General features: G+C 57.6%; 7 protein-coding genes across 7 annotated transcripts; 2 read left to right on the forward strand and 5 right to left on the reverse strand.

Moving 5' to 3' along the window:
• Positions 1–370: 370 nt before the first annotated feature.
• On the reverse strand, positions 371–1,092 carry GGTG_08343 (hypothetical protein). The gene is made up of 3 exons (XM_009226183.1): positions 802–1,092; positions 675–724; positions 371–584 (listed from the first exon to the last, which is right to left on the reverse strand). Exons 1-3 carry the CDS (start codon positions 932–934, stop codon positions 414–416), a joined length of 354 nt encoding a protein of 117 aa, XP_009224447.1. The 5' UTR covers positions 935–1,092; the 3' UTR covers positions 371–413.
• GGTG_08344 (inosine-5'-monophosphate dehydrogenase IMD4) lies at positions 1,013–3,895 on the reverse strand. The gene is made up of 4 exons (XM_009226184.1): positions 3,539–3,895; positions 2,946–3,465; positions 1,782–2,727; positions 1,013–1,706 (listed from the first exon to the last, which is right to left on the reverse strand). Exons 2-4 carry the CDS (start codon positions 3,439–3,441, stop codon positions 1,514–1,516), a joined length of 1,635 nt encoding a protein of 544 aa, XP_009224448.1. The 5' UTR covers positions 3,442–3,465; positions 3,539–3,895; the 3' UTR covers positions 1,013–1,513.
• Positions 3,896–4,051: 156 nt separating this feature from the next.
• Positions 4,052–5,487, reverse strand: GGTG_08345 (hypothetical protein). Its single transcript, XM_009226185.1, has one exon. The coding sequence runs from the start codon at positions 5,269–5,271 to the stop codon at positions 4,576–4,578; it is 696 nt and encodes a 231-aa protein (XP_009224449.1). The 5' UTR covers positions 5,272–5,487; the 3' UTR covers positions 4,052–4,575.
• Positions 5,488–7,264: 1,777 nt separating this feature from the next.
• GGTG_08346 (hypothetical protein) lies at positions 7,265–13,783 on the forward strand. The gene is made up of 2 exons (XM_009226186.1): positions 7,265–12,441; positions 12,537–13,783. Exons 1-2 carry the CDS (start codon positions 7,565–7,567, stop codon positions 12,925–12,927), a joined length of 5,268 nt encoding a protein of 1,755 aa, XP_009224450.1. The 5' UTR covers positions 7,265–7,564; the 3' UTR covers positions 12,928–13,783.
• On the reverse strand, positions 13,633–17,589 carry GGTG_08347 (hypothetical protein). The gene is made up of 8 exons (XM_009226187.1): positions 17,102–17,589; positions 16,511–17,012; positions 15,933–16,145; positions 15,475–15,833; positions 14,951–15,385; positions 14,796–14,865; positions 14,358–14,702; positions 13,633–14,271 (listed from the first exon to the last, which is right to left on the reverse strand). Exons 2-8 carry the CDS (start codon positions 16,569–16,571, stop codon positions 14,105–14,107), a joined length of 1,650 nt encoding a protein of 549 aa, XP_009224451.1. The 5' UTR covers positions 16,572–17,012; positions 17,102–17,589; the 3' UTR covers positions 13,633–14,104.
• A 674-nt stretch (positions 17,590–18,263) lies between these two features.
• GGTG_08348 (N-acetylated-alpha-linked acidic dipeptidase 2) lies at positions 18,264–21,574 on the forward strand. The gene is made up of 4 exons (XM_009226188.1): positions 18,264–18,720; positions 18,798–19,739; positions 19,809–20,855; positions 20,930–21,574. The coding sequence occupies exons 1-4, from the start codon at positions 18,376–18,378 to the stop codon at positions 21,125–21,127; spliced, it is 2,532 nt and encodes an 843-aa protein (XP_009224452.1). The 5' UTR covers positions 18,264–18,375; the 3' UTR covers positions 21,128–21,574.
• Positions 21,575–21,582: 8 nt separating this feature from the next.
• Positions 21,583–26,586, reverse strand: GGTG_08349 (hypothetical protein). The gene is made up of 4 exons (XM_009226189.1): positions 26,180–26,586; positions 24,378–26,092; positions 22,890–24,308; positions 21,583–22,794 (listed from the first exon to the last, which is right to left on the reverse strand). The coding sequence occupies exons 2-4, from the start codon at positions 25,395–25,397 to the stop codon at positions 22,408–22,410; spliced, it is 2,826 nt and encodes a 941-aa protein (XP_009224453.1). The 5' UTR covers positions 25,398–26,092; positions 26,180–26,586; the 3' UTR covers positions 21,583–22,407.
• Positions 26,587–27,209: the final 623 nt, after the last annotated feature.

Here is a 27,209-nt window from a genome sequence, read left to right on the forward strand (position 1 = left end):
GAGTTTGGGTGGGGAAAAGCATTTGTCAGTCTTGATTTTTCTTTTCAGCCGGTGGCGGGGTAGCTTCGGCGTTGGTGTGTCAGTTGACCGTGAGCCTGGCAAGGCTGCCAACCAGAAGCCAGGCTTTGCTGATCTATACACAAGTACCTTGTTGTTAGCCTGCCGCCCTGCCACCCTGCCACCCTACCTGGACACCTCTCACACGTCCTCGCGGCCTGCATTAGTGCAATGCAATGCAATTCAACGCGGACAAAGTTACCGTAACTGGCCGGCTTGCCGCCTCACTGGCCGGTTGGTCACGAATGCGGGAGCACAACCCAACCCACGCTACAGTCAGATGGAACGTGCAGATACACGCGAGGGGGAAAGGCGGGGGATAACAGCCGTGTTCTATTGCAATTGGACCGAGCTGCTTAGCCTAGAAGTCTGGGTACCTCCTCCAGCAGGTGCTCGACGATAGCGTCGGGCCCTTTCTCAACCTGCAGTCCTTGCGGGATGGCGTGGAGTTTGATGTCCGGCCTTACCGAGCGTGCAATGGCCTGGATACGGGCAGCCTCCTCGGCCGACCACATGGATGCCGAGAACTAGGTGCACGCGCAGGTCGTAGGTGCTCCAGGTCAGACCAATGCTGGCTGCGTTATTTTGACGGTGGGCACGTCGCAACGCTTTCTTACCAGAACATCAGGCTGGAACTCCTTCACCTTGCCCTCCACCTCTTCGATACCTGCCGTGCCTCCCGTGTCAGCAGCGAGCCATGCCCGTCGTCCCTGGATCGTGCCTCCTTGGGATTGGTCATCTCACTCTCGCAGTTCGCCACGTAGTCGATCGTGTATTGGTCCTTCAGAGCCTCGACCATCCTGCCGATAAGACGCTTGGCTCTCTCGGGTGCCGTGTTGACAGTCACGAGTCGGAATGGGCCCTTTGGAGAAGCCATCTTCTAATGTGTGCTCAGTCACGTTGCGGCAGAAGCGTTGGTGGTGATTTCAGGTTGCGTCACTCGGGATTGAAAGCCTTGGTTTGAATTGGGAACGCGTCTTTTTTTTTACCCCTCGTCTTGTCAAGCAAAGACGCCGATATCGCTGGAGTCATGCGTCTACTCGAAGATGTCCCTCAATTCCTGGCCCGTCTCATAGATGGAAATCCAGACAACCAGGAAGCGAAGGCACCGCAAAATATTTTCGCTTTGGACAATGTCCGATTTTTTTTTCAACCACCGCTGGTATCATGCTTCCGGGCTTGCCCCGTTATGCAGCAGATTCTGTTCTGTGTGCCCTCCTTTAACACCCACTGCCACCGTCATAGACGGTTTCATTCGCCGTGGGCAAAGCCGGAATTCCGGGAACTTGCATGCCTAGTCTGACCAACACAAGATCCGCCAAGTGGCGGCCTTTTCCTGGCTTCTATCCCCCCCCAGGGCTCTGCCTCATGTCATGCTTTATCTCCCATGATTTGGTTGACAACGGAATCGTCAAAAAGATGCCAACTGGCCGCGAGCCGAGTTCTTATTTAGCATTTATGCGTAGAGCTTCTTCTCGTATGACTCCATGTTCACTCCACCCTCCAGCTGGGCACTTGCCGTCCGGATCTCGAACCGCACAGTGCCATTCGCCACGCCATCGTGGAGCTCCCTGAGGCTCTGGATTCCAGTGTCTTGCATGGAGTGTTTCAACCCCGCTGCAAGGTATGGGAGGAACTTGGAGATGGATCTGCGTGGCGGATATGTTAGCAATCATTTCGTGCTTTAGCCTCACTAAACCGCATCGACTGCTAGTGGCACTTACCCCCGATGCGCCACGGCTCCGGAAACACCCTGGGCGACCAGAACGCTGTCACCCTCAGAGAAGTAGCGGGCGGTACCAGCATTGCTCTTCTGGCTGTCTTTGCCACCACCGCCGGCCTTCTTGTCCTGCATGGCGTCGATGCTGCCCATGCCACGGTACGCCTTGACAAGCTTACCCTCACGAGACACGAACGAGGTACCGGGGGACTCGGTGGTGCCTGCAAGCAGGCCTCCCATCATCACGGTCGAGGCACCAAGAGCCAGGCCCTTGACGATGTGGCCGACGTTCTGGATTCCACCGTCGGCGATGCAGGGCACACCGAACCTGGCGGCGAAGGAGCTGACGCTGTAGACGGCGGTAGCCTGGGGACGGCCGACGGCCATGACCTCCTGGGTGATGCAGGCACTGCCGCTTCCCATGCCGATGCGCAGCCCGTCAACGCCAGCTGCGATGAGCGCGGCAGCCTGCTCCCTGGTCACGACGTTTCCGCCAATGACGTCAAGGCCGGGGAAGGTCTGCTTGATCCACTTGATCATCTCGATCTGGTACATGCTGTTTCCCTGGCTGCTGTCGAGGACGACAATGTCTAGGCCGGCGTCCACAAGCTTTTGGAGGCGCACCTTGTCCTCGGGCCGCGTGCCGATGGCGGCGGCACAGAGGAGCTGCTTCGAATCGGGCAGCTTCGACGCAAGGGGAAAGTAAAGATTCTTTGTCAGATCGGACCGCGAAATCATCGAGACGAGGTTGAAGTCCTTGTCCACAATCGGCAGCTTTCCCTTCTTGGACTTGGCCAGGATCTTGTTGGCCTCGATCAGGTCGATGCCGTGGGGCGCCGTGATGAGGTCCTTAACCATCACGTTCTCGATCGAGGTCTCGGGATCGTCCTCAAACTGGATGTCGCGGTTCGTCACGATGCCCAGCAGCTTAGAGCCGAGCTTTCCATTCTCTGTTTTGTGTCAGCATAATGCTCGTCGCCAGAGTAGTGTACCGAGTATGAAGCACTGCCGGCATTTTCCATCATAAATCTTTTGTCTCCCCAAGACGTGAAGTCATTACGGCGGAACGAAAGTTATAAAAAAAGAAGGTAATAATCATAAGGAAAAGAGCATGCCGAAGAGGTGCCACAGGTAGCATCAGAGTGTGCGAAAAATGCGACCGACTTACCAGTGACAGGGAAGCCACCGAATCCCCACTTCTCCTTCAGCGCCTTGGCCTCGCCAACAGTGGTGGCACGGCTGATGACGACGGGGTCGAGGATGAAGCCGTTCTCGTAGCGCTTGACCTTGCGCACCATGTCGGCCTGCGCCTCGGCCGAGCAGTTGTGGTGGATGACGCCGAGGCCTCCCTGGAGGGCCATGTGGATGGCCATCTCGTGCTCCGTCACCGTGTCCATGGGCGACGACACAAAGGGAGTCTTGAGGGAGATTCTCTTGGTGACTGGCGAATCGAGGCCGACCTCGGAGGCAGCAAAGCCAATGTAGCCCGGGAGCACGAGGAAGTCGTTGTATGTCAGGCCGCCGTTGACCTTGGAGTCCAGCAGCTGGCGGACGTCGAGACCATCGCGGCTCTCGTACTCCTCGAGGAGCTCCTCGGCGTTCTTGAAATCAAGGAACTTGGTAGATCCATTGATCCATGTCGCGCTCAGGTTTGCGGCAGACATTGTGTGCTGGAGGGAGGGGTATCACTGCTGCGACCGTCAGTCGCCGGCATCGAGGAGAGAGAAACGCGCCGCTGCCCCTCCAAGGCGACCAACTTACAAGAAAGGAAGAACGAGGGAGGAAAAGAGCCAGCGAGAGGACACAGTGACAACGAAAAGCCAGGCTGTCTCGGCGTCTCGAGGTCGAAGATAGCCGGTCAATCCGATTTCGCAGGTTGCCAGGCCGGTAGAGCTTGTCTTCTTCCCAAAAGAAAGAAAAAGGGAAAAGAAGGGAAACGGAGGCACACCAATTTTTTTTCTTCCAATTTCATGCGGTCGCCGACTGCGGGGCACAAAGAATCTGGTCTGCGTGACGCCACAGTTTGGCGGGCGGTGCACCGCGCACAGACCAATCAAGCATTTGGCAGGGTGCCAAGCGAACGATCTGGGACCATGACGAGTTGCAACAGTCAGTCTCAGTCTCCGGTTTGCGGGAGTCCGCTTCCAGAGGGGACAGGATGGCCCCATCGAGAGCGGAGTTCGCGGCATACGAGCTGCTTTGCAGATGCAGCATTGAGCCATCGGCTGACAGCTCCTGCAAGGCACGAGCCAATGATGATGGGCAGAGAGTTGAGTAAGGGAGCGCGCAGCTGAGATGAACGCACACGCACGGCTCTAGCTGTTGAGTGAGCCCGCTTCTATCTACTTCTAACCGCCTCTACATAGCGGCTTCCATTCGAGCCTTGCGAAATCCAAGGTACGATGATGTGATTGCAATTAAATGTTATGTCCAATGCAACCCGGCAAATTCTGTCCAACCATGGACGCCACATTTAAATGGAAGCACGGCAGAGCCACCATGCGGGAAGAGTAACGGTCGCGCTGCCACCAGCAGTGAATTCTTCGGTTGGTGAGCAGCTGATACATGCGCTACAGTCCACGAAATCAAACCAAGACATTACTTTGAAAGGAAAGCAAAACTTGGCGTAAAAAGGTCTTTATATCGCATAGTCCGAGAATCTAAGTAAAACAGGGAAAAGGGGAAGTACAAAAGGAAAAGAAAAAAGAAAAACAAGAAACAGGGAGCGGGAACATTTCACGTATCCCCAAGAAACACATCTCGATCATCTCTAAAGCACTGCGCGGCTGGCAACCCCTTCAAGCCGTGGTTTTGGATGCGGCGGGCGTGGATTCGGCGGGCGTGGATTCGGCGGGAGCCGGGTTGCCGTTGGGCTCCTTGCCCAGACGAGACTTTCCTGGGTTCTGCCTATTCCTGTCGAGAGGCCTGCTGCTAGGCTTGTCTGCAATCTGGTGTGCGGCGGCGGGCGGGACCTTGCTGGGCGGAGCGGGCTTTGGTGCCGGCGCCGGGTTCAGGTCCTTGACGGGTTTAGCCTGGGTTGCCCTCAGGATTTCCGATAGGCGAGGGACGCGCTCGGCCGAGCACGTCCTCGCGTTGAGAATGTGATTGTTGCAGTCGAAGAGCATTTGCCAGGCCTCGGCCGACTTCCAAGCCGGAATATCGCATCGCAGCTCCGAGGTGCCGTCTATTTTTGGGGTGCCGTTTATGGTACAGCAGTTAAGGGCATTTTTAGGACCGGGAAGGCAGCAGTGGCCATCGCCGGTTGCCGTCACGGCTCCCTTGCGGCTCGAGAACGTCGGGCACGTCTCTGCTGGGGTGGCCGGCTGACTGGGGGCCGGGGCTGCGGCCGCGTCGTCCTTCTTCTTCCTGTTCCAGAAGGCTCGGGGAGAGACGCCGGTGTGGCTAGCGGAGGCTTTGCTGTCCGCGACGGGCATTGCCGAAACTAGGGTGGTCGCGGCCGCGGCCATAGTGACTAGGAAGGTCGGGGCGTGCATATTGGAGCTAGAGAGTTGTCGCTTATATGTTCCCTCTTCTGTTCCTCAGTTGACTCTTGGGGAGACAAAGACAAAATGAAAATGAGCAAGGAAACGACGAAGGAAAGACGGAAAAGAAAGTATGCGCGGGACCGTGGGTGGTGGAGGAGAAGGGGAGGCAAAGACGACATTCCAGCAGACGAGGACACCAGATACTTATACCTACCGTGATGCCCTCCCAGACGGTCAGTGGCAATGTCTGATCCCAGCCTCGGAGCCGTCTCCGGATGACGAATAGTGCATCATGAAACGCTGCGGCCCCTGATCGGAACTGTGGCCATCAGGAACCAGGGGAAGGGAGATCGATCGATACGACCTGCTCCATTCCATGAGTGCAGACGTGGGATTCTCATGGCGCAGCAGAAAGGCGTAATGCGACCAGACATCTCGTCGACTTTCTGACTCGACCGTTGCGCTGTGCGATGCAAGCCTAAAAATACCTCTGGTGTCTCATTGCGGAAACCATCCGCGAGGGTAATAAAGAGTAAAAACTCACCTCCCAACAGGGGGTTTGAGACAGGAGGAGGCCCATAATCGCAGGGTGACACCCCGGTATGTATCTTTTTGATTTTTCACGGCCAAATAGCCTGCTGGGTACATTTAGCCTTGCCTCGCCTCGATGATTGCGCTGCTCTTAGGGTCTGGCCGTTTGCCACCTCCGTGTGTTATGGGCTGAAGCTCGGATATGGGGTGCCGGCCTGGCCGGCACCAACACCCCCGCCGGGAACTACAACTCTACTTCCGCAATAGGGTTCTGCGACCTCGCAGCGAGATCCCTTCCCCATAAAAGGGGCTACCAAAACGCATAACCAAGTAAACCTCGCCCCAAGATCCTTTTCCTTTATAAGGAAAGACCCCGACGATAGGACCCGCTTAAAGTGCCACATCGGCAGCACCGAACCATTCGCTAGGAAAACCTTCTAAGCAAGGTTCAACATCGCAAAAAAATGCTTAGGACTTCGCAGCGAGGCCCCATAGGAGGAAACCGGATATATATATCCTACGAAAAGCCCTTCGAGGTGACAGCTAGATAGCGGTTCAATAATTACTATAGATTCCTTCTGGTTTTCATCCCCGTGCCTACAAATCGTTTGCCCATTACAGGAAGTGCGGGAAAAATTTCCTGAAATTGCCCTGCATAGAGGCGATGTACCTGGGCGGTTTTTTTGCCGTGAAAAATAGAAAAGATATATGCCCGGGGTGACCCCGCGTTTCCCTGAGCCTTTTGTTGGGAGGTGGGTTTTTACTCTTTATTACCCTCGGAGATGGTACAAGCTCGAGGTCCATTGCAGGAACTCTAGAATCGAAAAACGCCCCTCGGGACAGCATGCAAATGCACAGGTCAGAAGGCCTTGGTAAAACCGAGCCACAAACAGCTACAAACAGCCACAAGCCACAAGGGTCCGGGCGACATCTGGCGAGTCACTTGACTGAGTCTGTTGGGCATGCAAAACACAGTCCTGGACCAGTGATTGGCTGGGCGTGTGCCGCCAGCTCGTCGCAGCGGTCGACATTGGTGTACCTGGTACGTCACACCCTGTCCCGCGCACGGCCCCGCCATTGATCAACACGGGCTGCCTGGTTTTTGGTGGGCGTCGGTTTGTTTACAATCACCTAGGCGACGGCAATCCCCGAAAGAGTCTTTCAATCAAGCACATGAGCGAGCCGCCATAACCGCAGCAGCCCTCATTGACGATGACCTCACGCTGAATACGCTGAGCCAAGGCGGGACAGAGGCGGCTTCTTTTTTGATTTGCTACAAACGTGCTTGGTGGTTCATAAACCCCCTACTTTAATCATCTGCTTTTTGTTTGTTTTTGTTTCGTGCGCAGAGCGTGCCGCCAGTGCATTATTGCATTAAAGGTGCGTGCATCCTTACCGATAACTGTCTGTGGCGGCCTTGACAGAGGGCCCCATTTCGCTGGGCGGGCCGTGATGCACTCGCTTGCTGCACGCTCCCACCAGGGCAGGCCACTTCCGAGCACCAAAAGTCAAGGAAGACACCGAGCGGAACACGAACTAATCTTGAAAGACAGCAACAAAAGCAACAAAAGTAACAACAACACGGCCCAACCCCGACCTATCCCTAGATTCTTCGCTTGTCACGCCCTGTCCACCTGCCGATGACTGCTGCCAACCCCCTGCGAAGGCTCTAATGTCGTCGCTCGCCTCTGGCGCATTGGCCTCGCATTCTCATCGCAAACAACCGCCCTGGACCCGGCGCTGAGTGCATCCGCGCCGCCCACAACCGAAAATGTCGACTCGACCACACCCGCTCCGACAGTCCCAGACCGCCGACTACCCAGTCTTCCGTCAGCCCTCCACCACATCGTCCTCGGCGTCCTCGGGATACTCCTACAACTCCGAGGCAAGCCACACCAGCATGTCGTCGGCCGGCACCGGCTACTATGGCTCACTCAATCATGGCCGCACCAAGAGCGAGGTCGGCCGGCTGCCCTCCGCCTCAGCCACTTCACCGCAGCGGACGGGACCAGACAATATCTACAAAGACGCACGCCAGTCTCTCCGCCCTCTGCCCCAGGCGCCGGGCGCACTCGCCGCTGGCGATCGCGTTCCCTCGTACCGCCACGACCGCGGCCAGAGCGTGGACATCGGCAAGCTGAGTCTCAGAGACAGGGAAGGCTCATATTCTTTGCCATCAACATCGCCCACCCGCCAGTCCGCTTCTCCGCTGGTGGCAACAAACACATCGCCAACACGCATGTCACCAACCCCATTGCATTCAGCAAATACGTCGCCTACGAGGCTATCCCCCGTTCCGCTACCATCACCAAGCACATCACCAACGAGGATGTCACAATCCTACCTGCCTCCGGGAAATACGTCACCAACCAGGACATCGCCGACTAGGACGTCAACAGTCCGCCCCAACTCCATGTTTCTCCCACGCGCAGAACCAGTTAACCAAGCAGAGAGCCTGGCCGTTGCACATGCCCATGGCCCCAGCTCGCCTCTCGCATCCCACCACCCACACCCCGTGCATCTACCCGCCCCCGACCTCGAGAGCCTTGGGCGATCTTCCACCAACCAACTTCGCACACTGTCTAGGCTGGCACAATCCGGGGAGGCCGAAGAGTTTGCCATCACAACCCCTGCGCAGGAAGTGGTGGGGCTTCGAGGCCGCCGCAGGCTGCAGAGAGCAGACAAGGCGAGCGCTGGCCGTTTAGGTCAGCGCAACGGGGGAGGGTCGAGCTGGCAGAGCACCAACTGGATGGACAAGCAGCGGCAGTTTTTGCAGGCGTACGAGTATCTCTGCCACATTGGCGAAGCCAAGGAGTGGATCGAGGACGTTATGAACAAGCCCATCCCTCCCATTATCGAGCTGGAAGAGGCCCTGCGTGACGGCGTCACCCTCGCCGAGGTCGTGGAGTCCCTGAATCCGGACAGGAGATTCCGAATATTCCGCCACCCACGACTACAGTATCGCCATTCGGACAACATCGCCATCTTCTTTCGCTATCTCGACGACGTCGAGCTGCCGGATCTCTTCCGGTTCGAACTCATCGATCTTTACGAGAAGAAGAACATTCCCAAAGTCATCTACTGCATCCACGCTCTCAGTTGGCTGTTGTACAGGAAAGGGATCGTCGGCTTCCGCATCGGGAACCTGATTGGCCAGCTAGAATTTGAGCACCATGAGCTGGAAGCTATGCAGAAGGGCCTAGATAAGCTGGGGGCCAGCATGCCCACGTTCAGCAATATGGGGGCTGATTTTGGCGTCGAGCCGGCCCCTGAGCCGGAGGAGACCGATGAAGAAAGGGTAGACCGGGAGCTGGCCGAGAACGAAGAGTCAATTCTCGAACTGCAGGCACAGATCCGCGGAGCTATCCTTCGCATCCGCCTCGGGAAGCTCATGCAGCAGCTATGGGACAAGGAGAACTGGATCCTCGACCTCCAGTCCAGGATCCGCGGCGACTGGACCCGCCAGATCATGGACTACCGCTTACAGATGCGGCGCTTGGCCGTGGACTTTCAGAGCGCGGCCCGCGGCTTCCTGGTGCGTGCACGCATGGCGCAGAGGGAGCACGACTGGAAGAATGCGGAGCCGCAAGTGATCAAGATCCAGAGCCTTTTCCGCGCCCGCAAGGTTCGCAACGAGGTACGGGCTATGAAATCCGAGATGCGTCGGGCAGAGGGACCGCTGCGCGCCATCCAGGCGGCGATGCGTGGTTTTCTCGTCCGTTCCGAAGTCTACAACCAGCTCCAGAAGACCGACGCCGCCGCAGACATCGTGTCGGCCCTGCAGGCAGCTGCGCGTGGAATGCTTGTGAGGAGCAGGGTCGTGGAGGAACGCAAAGCGCTTGGGGCAGAGACTGGGTCCATCGTTGGTCTGCAGGCTGCTGCGCGCGCCATGCTGGCCAGGAGCCATATCGCCCAACAGCGAGAGGCCCTCCTCCGCTTCTCGCCCCAGCTGGAGCAAATTCAGGCCGCTTCTCGGGGGTTGCTAGTTAGAGAAAGCATCCAAGCCCTCAAGGCCAACCTTCAGCAGCACCTGCCAGCCATCGAGCGCCTGCAGGCGGCTTCGCGGGGAATGCTGGTTAGAGATGGCATCCACAGTCTCAAGGCAGAACTTCAGCAGCACTCACCAGCTATAGAACACCTGCAGGCGGCTGCCCGGGCTGGGGCCGTACGCCGCGAGCTAGCGCAGCTGCTTCAGGCCCTCGAAGAGACGGAGCCTCAAATACTGGAGCTGCAGGGCCTGATTCGCGGCACCCTCCTTCGCCAGAGAATTGCGGCAGACTACCAGGCCCTCCAGGAACAAACCCCAGCGATTCTCGACTTGCAGTCCCAGATCCGGGGGATGCTGTGCCGGAAGGTCCAGGGTGACCTCCTCGACGAGCTCAGCGCACACGAGGATGCCGTGACTAAACTACAAGCCCATGTCAGGGCTATGCTGCTGCGCAACAACCTCGACACGCTCCTCGCGGAGCTCGAGGGAGAGGAGGCCATGATTGTGGGGCTCCAGGCGGCTGCCAGAGGCTTCCTGGTGCGCCAGACGTTCGCCGAGAAGAAGCGGCACTTCCAGGAGAACATGTCCAAGGTCATCAAGATCCAGAGCTTTGTCCGTGCCAAGATGCAAGGCGAGGCATACAAGAGCCTGACCACTGGCAAGAGCCCGCCGGTCAGCGCCGTCAAGAACTTTGTCCACCTCCTGAACGACAGCGACTTTGACTTCAACGAGGAGGTCGAGTTTGAGCGGATGCGCAAGACGGTGGTGCAGCAGGTGCGGCAGAACGAGATGCTGGAGCAGTACATCGACCAGCTAGACATCAAGATCGCGCTCCTCGTCAAGAACAAGATTACGCTGGACGAGGTGGTGCGCCACCAGAGCAACTTTGGCGGCCACGCCAGCAGCCTGCTCGCCAACAGCTCCATGGCTTCGACCAACCAGTTTGACCTCAAGGCTCTGAACAAGAACTCGCGCAAGAAGCTCGAGTCTTACCAGCAGCTGTTTTTCAACCTGCAGACGCAGCCCCAGTACCTGTCGCGGCTCTTCCGCCGCATCCGCGAGCAGGCTATGCCCGAGAAGGAGTGCAAGCGCACCGAGCACCTGATGATGGGCCTGTTCGGCTACGCGCAGAAGAGGAGAGAGGAGTACTACCTCCTGAAGCTCATCGCCAGGTCCATCCGCGAGGAGGTTGAGGGTACCCGGACGCTCAACGACTTCCTGCGTGGCAACTTCTTCTGGCCCAAGCTGCTTGGCAATTACGCGCGCTCGCCTCGCGACCGCAAGTACCTGCGTGACCTCCTGGGGCCTCTGATCCGTGACAACATCGTCGAGGACCCGGCCTTGGACCTCGAGAGCGACCCTGTGCAGATCTACCGATCCGTCATCAACAACGAGGAGCTTCGCACGGGCCGGCCAAGCCAGCGCCCGCTCGACGTTCCCCGCGAGGTGGCTATCAAGGACGCCGAGACCAGGGAGCTGTTCATAGACCACCTCCGCGATCTGCGCGAGATCTGCGACCAGTTCTTGCTGGCGCTCGAGGACCTGCTGCCCCGCCTCCCCTACGGGCTCAGGTACATCTGCCGGCAAATGTTTGAGGCGCTCTGCCAGCAGTTTAAGCGCGAGCCCCAGCACATGCTGCTGCAGATGGTTGGCAACTGGTTCTGGCGCTTCTACCTCCAACCGGCCCTTGTGGCGCCCGAGAACGTGGGTGTGGTCGAGACCAAGCTCAGCCCGCTGCAGAAGCGCAACCTGGGTGAGGTGGCCAAGGTGCTGAGCCAGGTTGCCTCGGGGCGCGCGTTCGGCGGAGAGAACATCTACCTCCAGCCCCTCAACGCCTTCCTGGCCGACTCGGTCACGCGACTGACCCACATTCTGGGCGACCTCGTCGCTGTGCCCGACGCCGAGGCCACGTTTGATATTGACGAGTTCAACGACCTGTACGCCAAGAACAGACCGACGCTCTACATCAAGTTGAGCGACATCTTCGCCATCCACCACCTCGTGTCGTCGGAGCTTCCGGCCATGTGCCCCAACCGCGACGACGTGCTGCGCGAGATCATGCACGAGCTTGGTAGTGCCAAAAACAACGAGAGCGAGATGACAGCCACGGGCTCGTCCGACATCCAGATGTTTCTGACGCCCAAGCTGCACGATGTTGAGGACCCGGACGCCGAGGTCAAGGCGCTCTTCATGGAGACGAAGCGGTGCATCCTGTACATCATCCGGGTGCAGACGGGCTCGACACTGCTCGAGATCCTGGTCAAGCCCGTGACCCAGGAGGACGAGCACAAGTGGCTGGCGGTCCTCCACGACGACTTTGCCGACGACGGCGGCTCGCGGGGTGCCTACTCAGACGTCAATATGGTGGACGTAACGCGTATGACATACCTGGACCTGAAGCGCACCGCGCTCGAGAACGTGATGCGTCTGGAGCACGCCGGCCGCATCTCCAAGCACAACCACTACCAGGACATCCTAAACGCCATCGCTCTCGACATCCGAACCAAGAGCAGGCGCCGGGTGCAGCGGCAGCGTGAGCTTGACGGCGTGCGGCAGACGCTTGGTAACCTCCACGAGAAGGCAAAGTACCTAGAGCAGCAGCGCAAGAGCTATGACGACTACATTGAGCAGGCCATGGCGACGTTGCAGAATAGAAAGGGGTAAGTGTTTTTTTCCTTTCTCATTCTTTGTTCTTTTCTTTTATGGCTTCCCCTCTGCTCGACTTCTTACTGACGCTAACCTGCGACTTTCACAGCAAAAAACGCTTCCTCCTGCCCTTCACCAAGCAGTACAACCACCAACGCGAGTTGGAGCGCAGCGGGCGGGTGCCCAAGTTCGGCTCATACAAGTACAGCGCGCGGGCCCTGATGGACAAGGGCGTCCTCGTCACGTGGTCGGGCGTGACGGAGCGCGACCTGGAGAAGATCAACCTGACCATCTCGTGCGACGAGGTGGGCATCTTCAACATCGAGGGCTCGAGGGGCCACATCCAGATCCCGGGCGCCAGCGCCCTCGTGCCCATCGAGGATCTGCTGCAGGCCCAGTTCGAGTCGCACCAGTTCATGAACCTCTTCGAGGGCAACCTGCGACTCAACGTCAACATCCTGCTGCACCTGCTTTACAAGAAGTTTTACAGGACACAGTAAACGATACCCCTCATAGCGTGTGTCTCTTCGTCTTCCATTTTCCGTTGTTTTCTTTGGGAATCTCTTATTTCTTTCCGAGGCGTGCTTGTCTGTTGCCACGGCAGGTATTGCGGCGTCATGTGTTTATCACGTTTGGTGTTTATAAGGATGAAACCCCCCTGTCTGTTTTTGTGGCTGTCTTTTCTTTTCCTTTATGTTTTGTTGTCATGGCATGATGTCGGCAGTTGGTGGAGGGATAACGGAGGGAGGGAAGGCATTGGGTTGGGTCCAAGATCACGAAGCACACACACTCACAAACACAGATCATCACCACACATAAAATCGGGGGTGGGGAAGCTGATGGTACAAACTTTCACATTATTCATGTTCAAGACCTTTTTTTTCTTGCTTCCTTTTCTATCTTGTTTACTCACTTGACCGAACTACCCCTGTAGCCGTCGTCTCCTCATTTTCTTGCTGCTTCTTTTCAGCAAAACACAACCAATATCTCGTCTTTTAGGACCCAGGAACGTCTCCTCAGTAGTGCTCTTTGGGCATAGCAAACATACCTAGGAGGTTCCCCCACCTACCTACCTAGCAACAACCTACGCCCAACACATATTGATGTCGGGTATAGCTGAAGGGGAGGGAGACTAGTTCCCGCGGGAGACATCACAAGCACGAAAAGGTGACATGTGCTCGCTGTGAGGTGTGGTAATGGGGCAGGCGAGAGAGAGGACCAGGATTTATTTTATTTCTCGTTTCGGTACGTTTGCTTGGCTGCCTAGATAGATAGTAGCTCAGGTATATTCCCTCGACAGGCAATCACATATACCCTTCCGACTTGACTCGTTTGTAGCATGATTTTGGAATTAGGACTGTCAATCTTGAGGATGCCCCATTGCCTCCTTCTGTGTATGGTAAATGTTGAGTAGATGACGCACCCGCAACACAGCATATCTTTCTGGTTTTTCATGCCCAAAACAAAACAAAGGCGAGCCCTCGAGAACAGAGTGCAACAAAGAAAGATGGACATGAGGCGAAAAAGCAGTCGCAGAGGTATCAATATGATGCTGAAGATTGCTTTACCAACCGGCAAGCCACAGAGCAAAAAAAAGAACCGAGACAAAGATCTGAACTGGTGAAATCATTTTCTCAACATGTTTCTATTCCAACGCTCGGCCGTTCTGGCTTCCTTTCATCGAACCGTCCCATATCCCCTGGAGCCCGAGTCAGCAGGCTGCCTCGGCGCCTCGCAGTACACAGCAAGAGAGGCAGTGTCGTCTTCTTCCTCGACTTCGTCTTCATCACTGTCCGAGCCGCTACTTTCGGAGTCGGCCATCTTCACCTCCGGCTCCTCGGTCACTGGTTTCGCAAGGTATCATTAGCTGTGCCCGTTCTCGGCAAGTCTCGGACAAAAGGGACCGAATGACAAGACGACCGTGACTTACTGAACCAAGGAGGGATGGCGCCTAGGACAGCCACGGCGGCGAGGAACCAAAAGCCAGAAACGATGTACTCGCGGCCGTTGACGCCCCAGGTGAAGACGGCGCCGCCGGCGGCGGGGCCAACGGCACGGCCCACGCCGCTCAGCGTGGTGGCGACGCCGTTCAGCGTGCCGAGTATGCTCAGGGACGGGGCCGAGTTGGTGAGCATGATGGTGACGCACGGGAAACCCAAGATGCCGGCGAAGCCCTTGAGTGTGAGGACAGCCATCAGGGCAAGGAACCGGCCGTACTCGCCGGGAACCAGGCTGGTATAAGGGGTTAAAATGTATGCGATCGGGAATAGAATTGCTAAGTAGGTAAGGGAGGGGTTGTCAGCCATGAATATGGTGTGGCCTTGAGAGGCCCTGGGGAGCTGCATCTGAGAGAGTTGGTCCGGCATACCAGAGAGCTGATAGCACCTCAGGGCGCCATATTTGTTGCAGAGTGGAGGAAAGACGACAAATTGAATTACCTGGAGATATTTGTTAGTTGGGGGGACATGGCGTGGGAGGTGAAAGAGGCAGCGTAGCGGGAAGGAGGAGCGAGTCGAGGCATACTCCACATATGATTCCGTAAAGCATGAAAATAGCGCCAATCTTATCGAAAGACAGGCCAAACCCAGACTTGAACTTGAAAGGGAGCTGAATTTTGTCGGATCCCGGCTCTCGGTGGGGGTAGTTGAGGTACACAGGCAGCAGCTGGTCAAAGGCCACGGCGTGCATTGCCAAGAAGGTGTAGCACAGGAGATTCATAACAGTCAAAAAGTTGAACAGGTCCCACAGGTTCCTCTTGGGCGGCGGGTTCCGGCTGTGCCGGCGGACCGACCTGGCTGGCGAACGCGGGAGCAGCGGCGCGGTCGCCTCGCCGTCTACAAAGGAGGGTCGCGCATGGCGGTGGTGATGGCTGTGGTGACGCTTAAAGAATGGCCGCGTGAGCTTCTCGCCCAGTTTCAGCCCCCAGTCTCGGACATGGCGCTTGCTTTCTAGAGTTTCCTGTGCGAGACCAAACGGATTAAGCATGTCAAAGCCGCAAAAGAACAAGGTGAGTGACAGGCCAAGAAGATGGTGGACGGAATACAAACCTCGAGGAACAAGATGCCAGTAATGAAGGAGATCATGAAGAAGACGCAAGCAACAAAGTTTGGGAGAGCGAACGGGTATTTGTTGAAGAAAACGCTGTCCCCAAAGAGACCGGGATACTGCTGGGCAGGGCGGGCGAAGAAGCCGCCAAACGAAGGCCCAAAGATGCTCCCAAGGGACCACACGAGGGGCATGATGGAAAAGGCGCGAGCCTGATGTTCCCTTTCCGGCACCATTTCGGCGACCATGGTCCTGATGATACCCACGTTGCCATTGCCGGCGCCCTGGACAAAGCGGACTGTGAGGGCCATGGCCAGACTGGTTGACATTCCCCAAACGAGAAAGCATATCATGGTACTCACTGCGAGACCACTCGGTTAGTCTGGCGGCTATCATTGAGTGTACACAGACATACAAACACTCTAGGGTTAAAGGCGGGGTTAAAGAAAGGGATACTGACTGAGTCCAATCATAATGGTCGGCTTCCGGCCGATACGGTCCGAAAGCATACCCCAAGGTACAGCCGTCAGACTCTGGGCGATGCTAAAGGCGGCGCCCGTCAGACCAGCCCATTGTGCGACCTTTTCCTGCTTTACACCAAAGCTCAAGATCATCTCTGGCAGATACGGAAAGACCGATGTTAAGGCCAGGGGCTCGGCAAATCTTGCCACAGCTACGGTGGAGAAAATGAGCGGACTGTCAGCAAAGCCAGGTGTTCGGCATGTGGTGATTGTAACCACACATGGCGAAGAAGCATATGAGCTGGCGACCGGACAAGCCCTGTACTCGCAGTCCTCCCTTGCTAGGCCATCATTCTCTTTGGCTCTTCAGGTCATTGAAAGGTATAGTCCGCCATCCACCAACAGATGGGGCTCAGTGCGGGCCATGGGGAAAGCTTGATTCAGAAGGCAATATTTCCGAAACCCAAAGCACAAAAGGACACACAGACTCAGGAAGGGGACCGGGATGGCGAATGAGACGGAGAAGAGGCCAAATATAGAGCACAATGACGCAAGGAAAAGACCGATGGAGGCCTACCTAAAATCGCCAGCTGTTTGGTTGGGAGTTTACTCCCCGTGGTTGATCTTGATTCCCTCATGGTGGGCGTCTCCAATTTTACGTTGATCCTGATAGCCCCGGAGTTGTGACAATGGATGGTGCCTTGAGCGGCTCGAGAATCTACTAAATTGCCGGGGCGGGAAGGAGCGGGGATCGGTAGCGGGTGGGCTAGGTATGCAGCAGCAGCGTGTGCATCGCAGACGGGGCCTTCGTGACGATTGGACACAAATAGAAGCCTTCGGACCGGGGATCCGAGGGGAGAAGGATAAGAAAAAAGGAGGGCGGCTTTCAGGACTGTGCGGCGTACACCACGCCCAGAGTGGAGGTGAGGGAGAGGGAAGGGAAGGAAACAATTCTTTCCACGAACAGGACAGTGAGGGAAGAAGACGATATTTATTGGAAAGAGGAGAGAGAATCACCAGCAGACAGCTGACTCCTCGGACTAGAAAAAAAAAACTCCAGGGCGGGAAGGATGACAAAACTAACAACCTACCCCCATCAGCGAAAAGCGGGCCGACAGACAAGCCTCGCAACCCCGGTGTGCGCGTGTGCGGGATACATTAGACATACCTGACATGGATAGAGGCGAAATCGGGGACTGCGGTAGTCTAGGCCGGGCAGGCTTGGGCTAAGTCGTAGCCTACCCCGTTCGCCCATGCCGTTCAGGGCAGGCCCGGGCCTGGGCCAAGAGAGCAAGGGAGGGCGTGAGTCGACGTACGCGAAGACCGGGCGTCCTTTGTCTCCCTAGGTGCCCGGAAACTCTAGCTGTTGCTGTTGCTGTTGCTGCTGTTGCATTCTGAAAGGGCGGTCGGGTCTAGGTGAGCAGGAAAAGAGGGGGAAGGAGGAGCGGCAGCAGCATGGAGGCTAGAGGGAAGCAGGGCCTTTGACCGTGGGGGCAAAAATGCGCGATGCAGGGATCGATGGGTGGGTTTGCCCAGTCGGGTTTGCCTAGTCGGGCTGGCTCGCTGTAGAGTCGGTGACGGTCCATTATGTGCCACAGGTGACGCCGGAAAGGCAGCCGCCCGCAGCTGCAGGCAGGCTTGCTCCGTCTTTTTGGCGAGAGCGAAAGGGATGCAAATTCTCACGTCTGGATCCGCTATCGGCGACTGCTACCCCACCTGCCGCGCGGGGCCGTGTGACCTCCAGCTGGGCGTGCAGCTTGTCGACCTTAGCGCCGAGTGCGGTTGCACCTGAGGCAGACGGGAATTACGCGGTGCATGGTGCATCCAAAAAAAAACGCCCGGCGCCCTCTCTACTTGAATCTGCTTAAATCCGAGCACCGCCAACCCGAGCCCCGACCCTACGTACCGATATCCGGTCTGGTGGCGCTGAAACGCCGTGCATGTCTTACTCTCTCTTCCTGCAACGCAGGCTGGCGGTTGACAGAGTGCGTCGCCAGAGCCGTCCCATCGCCGAACAAGATTCCCCCGGCGCCAAGACCGGACGTTGGGTTTCGGGGAAGGCTGGGTTTAGTGCCAAAAATGCCAGCCTCGGAGCGATTGGGTGAGTGGGTTTGATAGGCAGAGAAAGGCATTTTCACCTTAATCGATCAGCATCGAGTGATTGGTCCAGTGTGTGTGAGCCCGTGCTTGTGCGCCTCGAGTCTCGAATTGCGGGTTCCCCGGTTTCGTCATCCAGGCAGGCAGTCACGCAGTCAAAGCTCCCACCAACAACACGACGTAATGCATTGAGGCCGCATTGGCCCCCATACTTTGTCACAACATCATCTCCCACCCACCGCCACCAACCCTCAGCTGCCCAACATCCACCATCACAGCCTTACCTTCTGAATAACATCATTGGAAACTCAAACGGAGGCCCGGCAGAGGCACACCCAGGCCAAGATGCCCGGCGAGCGCTCTCCGCTGATCACCTCCGTCGGCGTCGGCCCGCCCGTGCGCCGATACCGCCACAACGTCGTGCGCCGCTTCTGCACCATTGCCCTGTCGTCCACCCTGATATGGTTCTTCGGCGTCCTCGTCCTGACCTCTATCCTCGGCCGGGATGCGCCGCACCGCCACCGCCCTGACCACAACGATGGCTGGTCTTGGCCCGGCCACAAGGACCGCCATCTGTCCTACGATCAGCTGCGCAACATCCTCCGCGATGAACCCAGCAGCGAGCTTGCCGAGGAGTGGAGTCGCTACTACACCGACGGCCCTCATCTCGCTGGACAGAACTTCTCACAGGTGTGATGCGCCAAGGTTGCCCATTGCCCCCTCTGCACATATGATCACGTGCTCACCCCTTGCCCCCTACCGTATAGGCCGCCTGGACAAGGGAGAAGTGGGAGTCGTGGGGAATCAAGTCCTCTATCGTCTCGTATAATGTCTACCTCAACTACCCCGTCGACCACCGTCTCGCGCTACTAGAGGAGCCGAAAAAGTCCAAGGGCACGTCGGATCCATCGTCATGGAAGGTCTCATTCGAGGCCTCGCTCACCGAGGATGTCGTAGACGAGGACCCCACAACTTCCCGCAAGGACTCTATCCCGACTTTCCACGGTTACTCGGCCAGCGGCAATGTCACGGCTACCTACGTCTATGTCAACTATGGCACCTACCAGGACTTTGAGGACCTGCTGCGCGCCAACGTGTCCCTCAAGGGCAACATAGCCCTCGCCCGCTACGGCGGCATCTTCCGTGGGCTCAAGGTCAAGCGAGCCCAGGAGCTGGGCATGGTTGCCGCTGTCCTGTACTCCGACCCAGGCGACGATGGCGAAGACAGCGACTACTCGGACCCGGATGACCTCGAATCTGCGAACAAGAGCGACGATACCTACCCCAAGGGACCCAGGCGCCAGGCCAGTTCCGTCCAGCGTGGCAGCACCCAGTTCCTCAGTATCGCCCCCGGCGACCCGACCACCCCCGGCTACCCATCCAAGCCTGGTGCCCCACGCCAAGACCCCCACGGCCTGATCCCGAGCATCCCCTCGCTACCAATTTCATACGCCGACGCACTACCTATCCTCAAGGCTCTCAATGGCAACGGGCCGAGCTCTGACGACCTCGGAAGCAGCTGGACCCGGAAACGTGGGCTGAGATCCAAGGGCGTCAGGTACAACATTGGACCCTCCCCGACTGGCGTGGCCTTGAACGTGTACAACGAGCAGAAATATGTTACGACCCCGCTCTGGAATGTAATCGGCGTCATCAACGGCTCCACCCCTGACGAGGTCATTGTCGTGGGTAACCATCGTGATGCCTGGGTAAGATGCTGTTCCCGCTCATCGACCTCGGCTCCGAGACACTTGCTCACACGAATTGCTCATGCATAGATCGTCGGAGGCGCGGGTGACCCCAACAGCGGGTCTGCTGTCATGAACGAGGTCATCCGTAGTTTTGGAAAGGCCCTCGAGGCTGGCTGGAAGCCTCTCCGCACTATTGTTTTCGCCTCGTGGGACGGCGAGGAATACTCCCTCATTGGGAGCACCGAATGGGTCGAGGAGTATTTGCCCTGGCTCAGCGCCACCAGCGTCGCCTACCTCAATGTTGATGTTGCGGTTTCGGGACCCCAGTTCAAGGCGGCCGGTGCCCCTCTCATCGATGCCCTCCTGCATGAGATCACAGGTGAAGTGCAGTCACCCAACCAGACAGTCAAGGGCCAAACCGTGCGCGACGTCTGGGGAGGTTCCATTGAGATCATCGGCAGCGGCAGCGACTTCACGGCGTTCCAGGACTATGCGGGCATCCCCTGCCTAGACATCGGCTTCACCGCGTCCGCCTCCAGCCCCGTATACCATTATCACAGCAACTACGATAGTTTTCACTGGATGGCCAAGTTTGGCGACCCGGGCTTTGTCTACCATCGCACAATGGCCCAGATCCTGGGTCTCCTGACGGCCAAGCTCGCCGACAAGCCCGTCATCTCCTTTGTCGCCAAGGACTACGCCGCAGCGCTGGCCTCGTACATCGACAAGATCGAGAGGAAACTCGACACTGTGATGTCGCCGGGTGACCACCCGCATTCGCCGCCCCCAAAGCCGCTGGGCGCTGTGGACGCGGGGATGAGCGAGGAGCAGCGCCTGTTTGAGCTGCGCGCGAGCCACCACCACCCTGGCCAGGACCACAAGGGGGACGCCACACACTTCAAGAAGGAGCTGGGCCGGTTGCACGACGCGGCGTGGAAGCTGACACAGAAGGCGACCGAGGTTGACGCGCGAGCTGGGGAGCTCAAGCGCCGGGCCGACGAGGACCTGCCATGGTGGAAGTGGCCGGCCAAACTCAAGCTCGCGCTCGAGATCCGCGCCCTCAACACGAGGCTCAAGTTTGTCGAGCGTCACTTTCTTTACCAGCCGGGCCTGGACGGCCGGAGCTGGTTCAAGGTATATTTGACATTTGAATACCCGCCTCCTGTTTTCGCCTTGTTCCCGCTGACGATTCGAATAATCTCTCATAGTCGGTTGTGTATGCGCCCGGCCTCTGGACCGGCTACGCTGGAGCTGTCTTCCCTGGACTGCAGGAAAGCATAGACTCGCGCGACTTTGAGAACGCGGTTCGGTGGGTTGGCATCATTGAGAATTGCATCCTGAAAGCTGCCGACGGTCTCGACCTTGAGAAGAAGCACCACCATCAACATTTGCCTCTGATGCTCTAGGCAGCTTTTCATAATCCATCATCTTCTTTTACAGTCGTTCCGATGTTTTCTTTTCGGCACCACAAGAGGCCGTAGCAGCCTTGACCGGGCCGATGGGTTGTGATGTATACACGGCCCGTAGGATAGATTTCAGAGCCTAAAGACCAACACGCCTCAACTGCAATGCTGTTGAAAATGATGCTGTGTCAAGGTACTAAAGGGGCGCAAAAGGCATGGTAGGACAAACACGGTAAACACAGGCCACTAGAGGACCTGATTACAGGCGTCACATAAAGGCATGCGAGATTTCGTCCATCGTACTAGTGCCCAGCACTATCGGGTCTCAAATCTTGGATAATGAAAAGGAAACCTTGATATTTCAGTACTTTACACCAAGCAAGGCATGCCATGCCATGATATTGTGCCCTTTCCTTTGGTTCGCCAGAGGACGACCGAAGACAAAACGGGGACAGAAGCAAGTGAAGAAGTTTTGTATGTAGTGTATTTTGTTATTTGAGAGTCCTCCCACCTGATGCAGCTCTAAAAGAAACACGACTCTCCTCCCACAACGCCGCAGAGGAGGCTGGTGAGAGAGTCTCGTCGTCGTCACGAGCATCTCACAGGACTAGGTATTATCGCCCCGTCTCCCCCCAACTTTCTTTCCTTGTTCGTACATACAGGGCTCGAGAGAGAAGAAGAAAAAAAGGGCCCAAGGGGAGGGAGCCAGGGTGAGAGAATAACGTGAGCCCGCAACATGGAGAAAAAAGGACAAAACACGAGTTGGATGAGAAACATGACCAGGAAGGAAGAAGAAAATTTATAGTGATGAGGAAGAATAAAGAAATCCAGTCCCATACAAGGCCGTCACGACATGCGAAGGGTATCAGACCAAAAAAGGAACGTCTCCATCATAGACCGAGACGGAAAAACGGAGAAGCAAGAGAGAGAAGAAAAAAACCACTGATTCCGCCAAGTCCGTAAGAGGCGCCCCGCCCGGTAGCCCTAAACCCGCCCCAGCTCGAGACGTCTCCAACCTGGGCGGAGAGAGAAAGAGAGACGACGAAAGTAGACCAGATATGAGCACAGACAATGTGCCTCGGTGTCGTTGGGCGTCGTATCCATCTCTCAGAAAACGGGACAGTGCCCAAAAAAAGCGTGTATATAAAAATGTCGTGCATTATGTATAAGAAGGATGAAAATGCCGAACGAACGTCAATGAAAAAGGGTTTGCCGCTTTTTGATGATTTTTTTTGCTTGTCCTGTTCCCAAGATGCAGCCAAAAGAGAAAAGTGGTTGAGCAATCATGAAAAGTCATCGGCACCGCCGTTGGGCAGGACGAGCCTGTCCACCTGCTGGACGAGCTCCTTGGCGTCGCGTGCGATGCCAAAGGCGATGGGGGGGAGAGTCTGCGTCCACATGCGCCACTCCCTGCTGCCGGGGCCGTTGCCGACGTTTGCAAGCTCCAGCCCGTGGTCGCCGGCCTCGAGGAGGCGCTCCCGCGAGTCCTGCAGCTGCTGCGTCAGGTTGCGGTTGCCGCTGCGGTCCGTCTCGCCCACGATCTTGTCGACAACGTTGGCGACCCGCCCGATCTCGTCCCTAAGCCTGTCAATGCCCTGTTCACTCCGGATGGCCGCAACGAGCTCCTGGATGTCTGAGATGAGGACAGCAGTTTGATCCTCGAGGTAGATCTGAGATGCCAAGCATAGTTAGCTCATGATTCGGATTCCTTCAGAGGATGCAGAAGACATCACTCTGTGTATGGCTTGTGAGGAAAAGAGCTTACCTTGAGGTCCTCGTTCTGGCTATTCCGCGGCGGCGGCATGCCATACCCGTTGCCGTTGCCGTTGGAGCCATAGCCGTTGGGAGCCGGAGGGAGGCTCTTGTTCGGGCCCGGGCCATAGCCGCCGTTCATGTTGGCGCCGATACCGAGGCCGTTGCTGCGCCCACCGACTGGCCCACCAAAGCGGTCCCGGGACTCGCGCGGGGACGTAACTGGACTGTAAGCCGAAGACTGGATGCTAACGCGACTGTCGACGATGCCCTGGAGCGATGGTGGCGGCGGGAGGATCTCATTTTGGGAGATGGTGCTGGTCGTGAGAGGCGTCGGCGCCTGGCTCCTCGGGGAGAAGAATCCGATAGACCCGCTCGGAGTAGCGGTCTCATCGTCGTCGTCATCCTCAAGTTCGCCGGCTGGCGTTGGCCGGATCTTGACATTCCGAAGCAGCTCGACCACAGCCGCGACCAGGTGGGATGCGGCGGCATCGAGGAGCGAGACGGGCGAGATTCCGGCGCCAGAGGCGAAGTTCTTGGCCGCGGTGATGAGGTTGTTGGCTGTGGACGAGATGCGGCCCCTGAGGCGCGAGTGTTGCTGGCGCTGCTGCTCGTTGCTGCCGTCCTCCATATCCTTAATTATGCGACGGACGTTGACGACAACGGCCTTCATAGGCTCCATCACCTTTTCAGGCTCTCCGGAGCGGGCGCGCTGGAGCAGCTCGTCAACCGAAACCTGGAACTTGGTGACGTGGACGTCCTTAACCAGCCCGTTCTCCGTCGTAAAGCCCCGTTCCCGCAAGTACTTCGTCGCGTCCTGCTCCATAGCCAAGCCCATGGATGTGGCGCGCATGTTCCGCAGCTGCGTCTTGGTGCGCGTGTAGCGGTTCCTCCACTCCCGGGCCTCCTGCTCGAGCTGCTCGATCGTCTTCTCCAGCTCGCTCTGCTTTTGCCAGGCGGCCCCGCTCTGTTGCGAGAGCGTCCTCATCTCACGCATGAGCTCCTGAGCATCACGCTGGACCTCCTCCGTTACCTCCTCCTGCTCTCTGAGTGTCCTGCGCAGCTCCTCGTTCTCCCGCTCTAGGTCCGCATCGCCGCCTCCTCCACGTTCGTTGCCAGCGTTTTGTCGCAGGTCCTCTATCTCGTCCTGCAGTCGGCGCGTGTCGGCGTCGTGGTCGTCCCTAATGCGATCCAGCTCCTGCTTGAGGCGGTCGTTAAGGCTTTGGGCCTCCGAAATTTGGCTCTCAAGATCAAGGCGAGCATCATCCCATGCCTTCTTATCGACATTTGCTACCGTCGCTTGGCGTCGCTGATCATCCTGGATCGACTCAAGTTGCTCGTCCTTTTTCCGAATGTCTTCCTGCATGGACTCCAGCTTTTCCTTGAGTTCCCGTACCTGTATCTCGTAGTCATCCAGTAACCTCCGGTCGGCCTTGAAGTAAAAGTGTCAGCACAGCGCTATCCAGCAAGAGGTGAGCAGGGAACTGCAGAGACGACATACATCAGAGAGCGCACTGCTTGGCTCGTTGCCGCCGCTACGGGGCAGATTTTGGGCATTGAGTCTCAATGCATCCCCGCGCGAGGTGCTCCGCGGGCTGAGTGGTGAGTCGTCGTCATCATCCTCCTCAACCATGGTGCTCTTGTTTGGCACGATGGTATTACTTTGCGACTGTTTCGCCAGAGGCCGCTCGAAGCCCCCTGGCGGCAACCCAGGAGAAGGAGGTATTCCGTACGCCGAACCCAGGGCCGCACTCCTGATGGAGCTCGCCTCGGATGGTCGCCTTACCCTGCTCTGACTCCTTGGGGGAAATCCGTTCATGCCATTGATCGGGGTATTAGACCGGCTCGACATCCTCATCGAGGCGGGGCTGTTGACGCGAGGAATGTCTCCGCCGATGACACGGGGTATCCTTCGTTCGAGCTCGGTGAAGACATCAGTAGCTAGGTCACGGAAGCGCGGAGGCGGGAGTGACGAGAGCTTTTGGCGAGCCTGGTTACGTTTTGGGTGGAAGTTGTCTCGTGGCAGTAGGTATTTGGGAGGCGGTTCTGAGTTTGGTGGAGGGTATCGTCGGTTCAGTTCGTCGTAGACGTCGGTACTGAGTTCGAGGAACTGGACGGCGGTCAGACGCTGCAGCTTGTCGCGTGCCTTATTCGGAGCTGGTGGCTGGCCGTTTTGGGATGTGGCGCCGAGGAAGCGCTTTAGAACTACATAGTGCTCGCCCAGGACGACCTCGCCTCCCTCATCTTTCACGCTCCTGCCACTCTCGCTCCTGGCGTACTGGCCGATGCCCGCGCTGGATCGGCCGACTGAGGGCGGCGGGGAGGGCCCGCCGACGCTGCGAGGGCCGGGCGGGAATCCACCGTTCATGCCTCCAATCGAGCCGCCCGAGGCGGGTGGTGTTATGATGTTGCCGCGACTGTTGGGATATGGGCCGTCCTTGTCCATGGGAGGAGAGTATCGCGCCCAGTCGTTACCGCCTATAGAAGTTGGTGGTGACAGCGGTGCATTGCGACCATTCATGGTATTAGGGGTTGGCGATCAAAGGAGCGACTGTGGTTTAGTTGGTGGTATTTCTCGAGCTCAAGCTTGACGCTCGCGGCGGATGCGCACGTCGCCGTAGCTGGTGACAGGCGGTGTCAGGCTGGTTGCGGCTGTCGCGGCTGTGCGAGACAGGCTGGAATTCGGGGGTGCGTCGCCCGGTTCGGTAATGTCTCTGATCTGGACCGTCGTGGGTTCGGGTTTGCGCCAAGAGTGTGGTTGGTCGTGGCTGGTGCCTGACGAGGTGACAGTGGCGAGAGGATGTGTCGCAGTCTTTGTCTTCGATTCGGGCTCGCGTGCGGCGGCTGTCGTGGTTCATCAAGCCGTCTGGTCTGAGTCGAAAATGACGCCCGAGTTCTTGAACTTCCTCCCAGGTCCCCCAGATTGATTCAGTGTGACGGGGAATCCGCGACGCATGAAACGTGAAGGGCGAGCGGCAAGGGTGCAGCCACCAATGAAGCGACCGTCTGATGTGCCCTGCCGGCTGGATTCTAGCCCCAGTGGGAAAGAAAGAAAAGAGGAACCGCGAAGCAACCGGTTACACCCGCAATCCAGACGGGCTGTTGGACGGTCGTCGTCGCAGCAGCCGGCAGCGATTCAAGCAGGGACGGAGGTGTTGGGCGAGGGCTGGGACCGAAGCGACGCCAGGTCCGGGTGGGTTTGGCTCGACGAGCGGGCTGCAGGTGGCCGTCGATAGGCCAGTCAATCAGTACGTGTACTCGACTCTCGGGGTTGCGGCTGGCGGCTGCTGGTTCAGGCATTACCTGATCAACCCCCTTTCGATCGATCGATCCGCCAAGTCGGGAGACGAACAGGCAGGTCGGCACTGTACTTCGAACCCACCACCTCGGGCCCGCGTCCGACTGAGAAAGAAAAAAAAGAAAGAAAAAAAGAAATCGATAAAACAAGGACGGAAGATCGGAGAGCCAAACAGACCCAGCGGCGGGAAGCGAGGGAGAAGACGCTCGTGCGTGGTGGCCTAGGACAATCCGCGGCGCGGCGCGAGTGCGTGTGTGTGCGATGCGAGGATGCGAAAAAAAAAGCCCCTTTCCTACTTTTTCGCTAAGTCGGACGGACGGGGTTTACGACCAGGGGGGGACGCCGTGTTAGCGCGGGTGATTCCCCTGATTATGATGATGGTGATGGGCGGTGGCGCCAGTCCCCTTGGATGCACGGCGGCAGTCTGTGGTTGGCCTGGGAGATGGCGTCCAAACTCTTTCGAGGGCGAGCGCGCGCTACTGCAAGCCGGGCCAGTGCTGATTGGACGGACTAGGGCGAGAAACCGTGGGCGCTGGGCGACGAGTTTCGCGGGCTGGCACAAAACAATGTCTGGTGAGGGAGACAATGGATGAGGGATCACGCGCAACCTCTCTATTCGAGCTTGTGGAAATTCAGGAAGTGCAGCCACTGGGCTGGGGCGGGGACAGAGAGGTTTTACGCGATGGACGGGGGAGGAGGCCCGCTGTTCAGTGCGCCTTCATTATTTCGTGGTGTTTTTTTTTATTGGGCTCAACTTCTGCGCCTCCTCCCCTTGCACATCTCATTACCCGCCGGCAGGTGCAAGAGGGCAGAGGGAGCAGCAACCCACCACCCCCGGCGCATTGTACGGAATCGAGAGCTTCCATTTCGCCTAGGGCAAGGGGGCCCGCGAGTTGGAAGAGTGCCCAACCTGCGGCTGCCAGCAGGGAAACCCACGATGAAAGGGGCACACCCAACCCACTTTTCGGAGTGTTTCTGGGGGACGTTCCTTGGACTGCTCTCGACCCTAATCTCAAGACCCCGACGTCGCAATGG

This window comes from Gaeumannomyces tritici, assembly GCF_000145635.1.
Source record: "Gaeumannomyces tritici R3-111a-1 unplaced genomic scaffold supercont2.4, whole genome shotgun sequence".
Lineage (NCBI taxonomy): Eukaryota > Fungi > Ascomycota > Sordariomycetes > Magnaporthales > Magnaporthaceae > Gaeumannomyces > Gaeumannomyces tritici.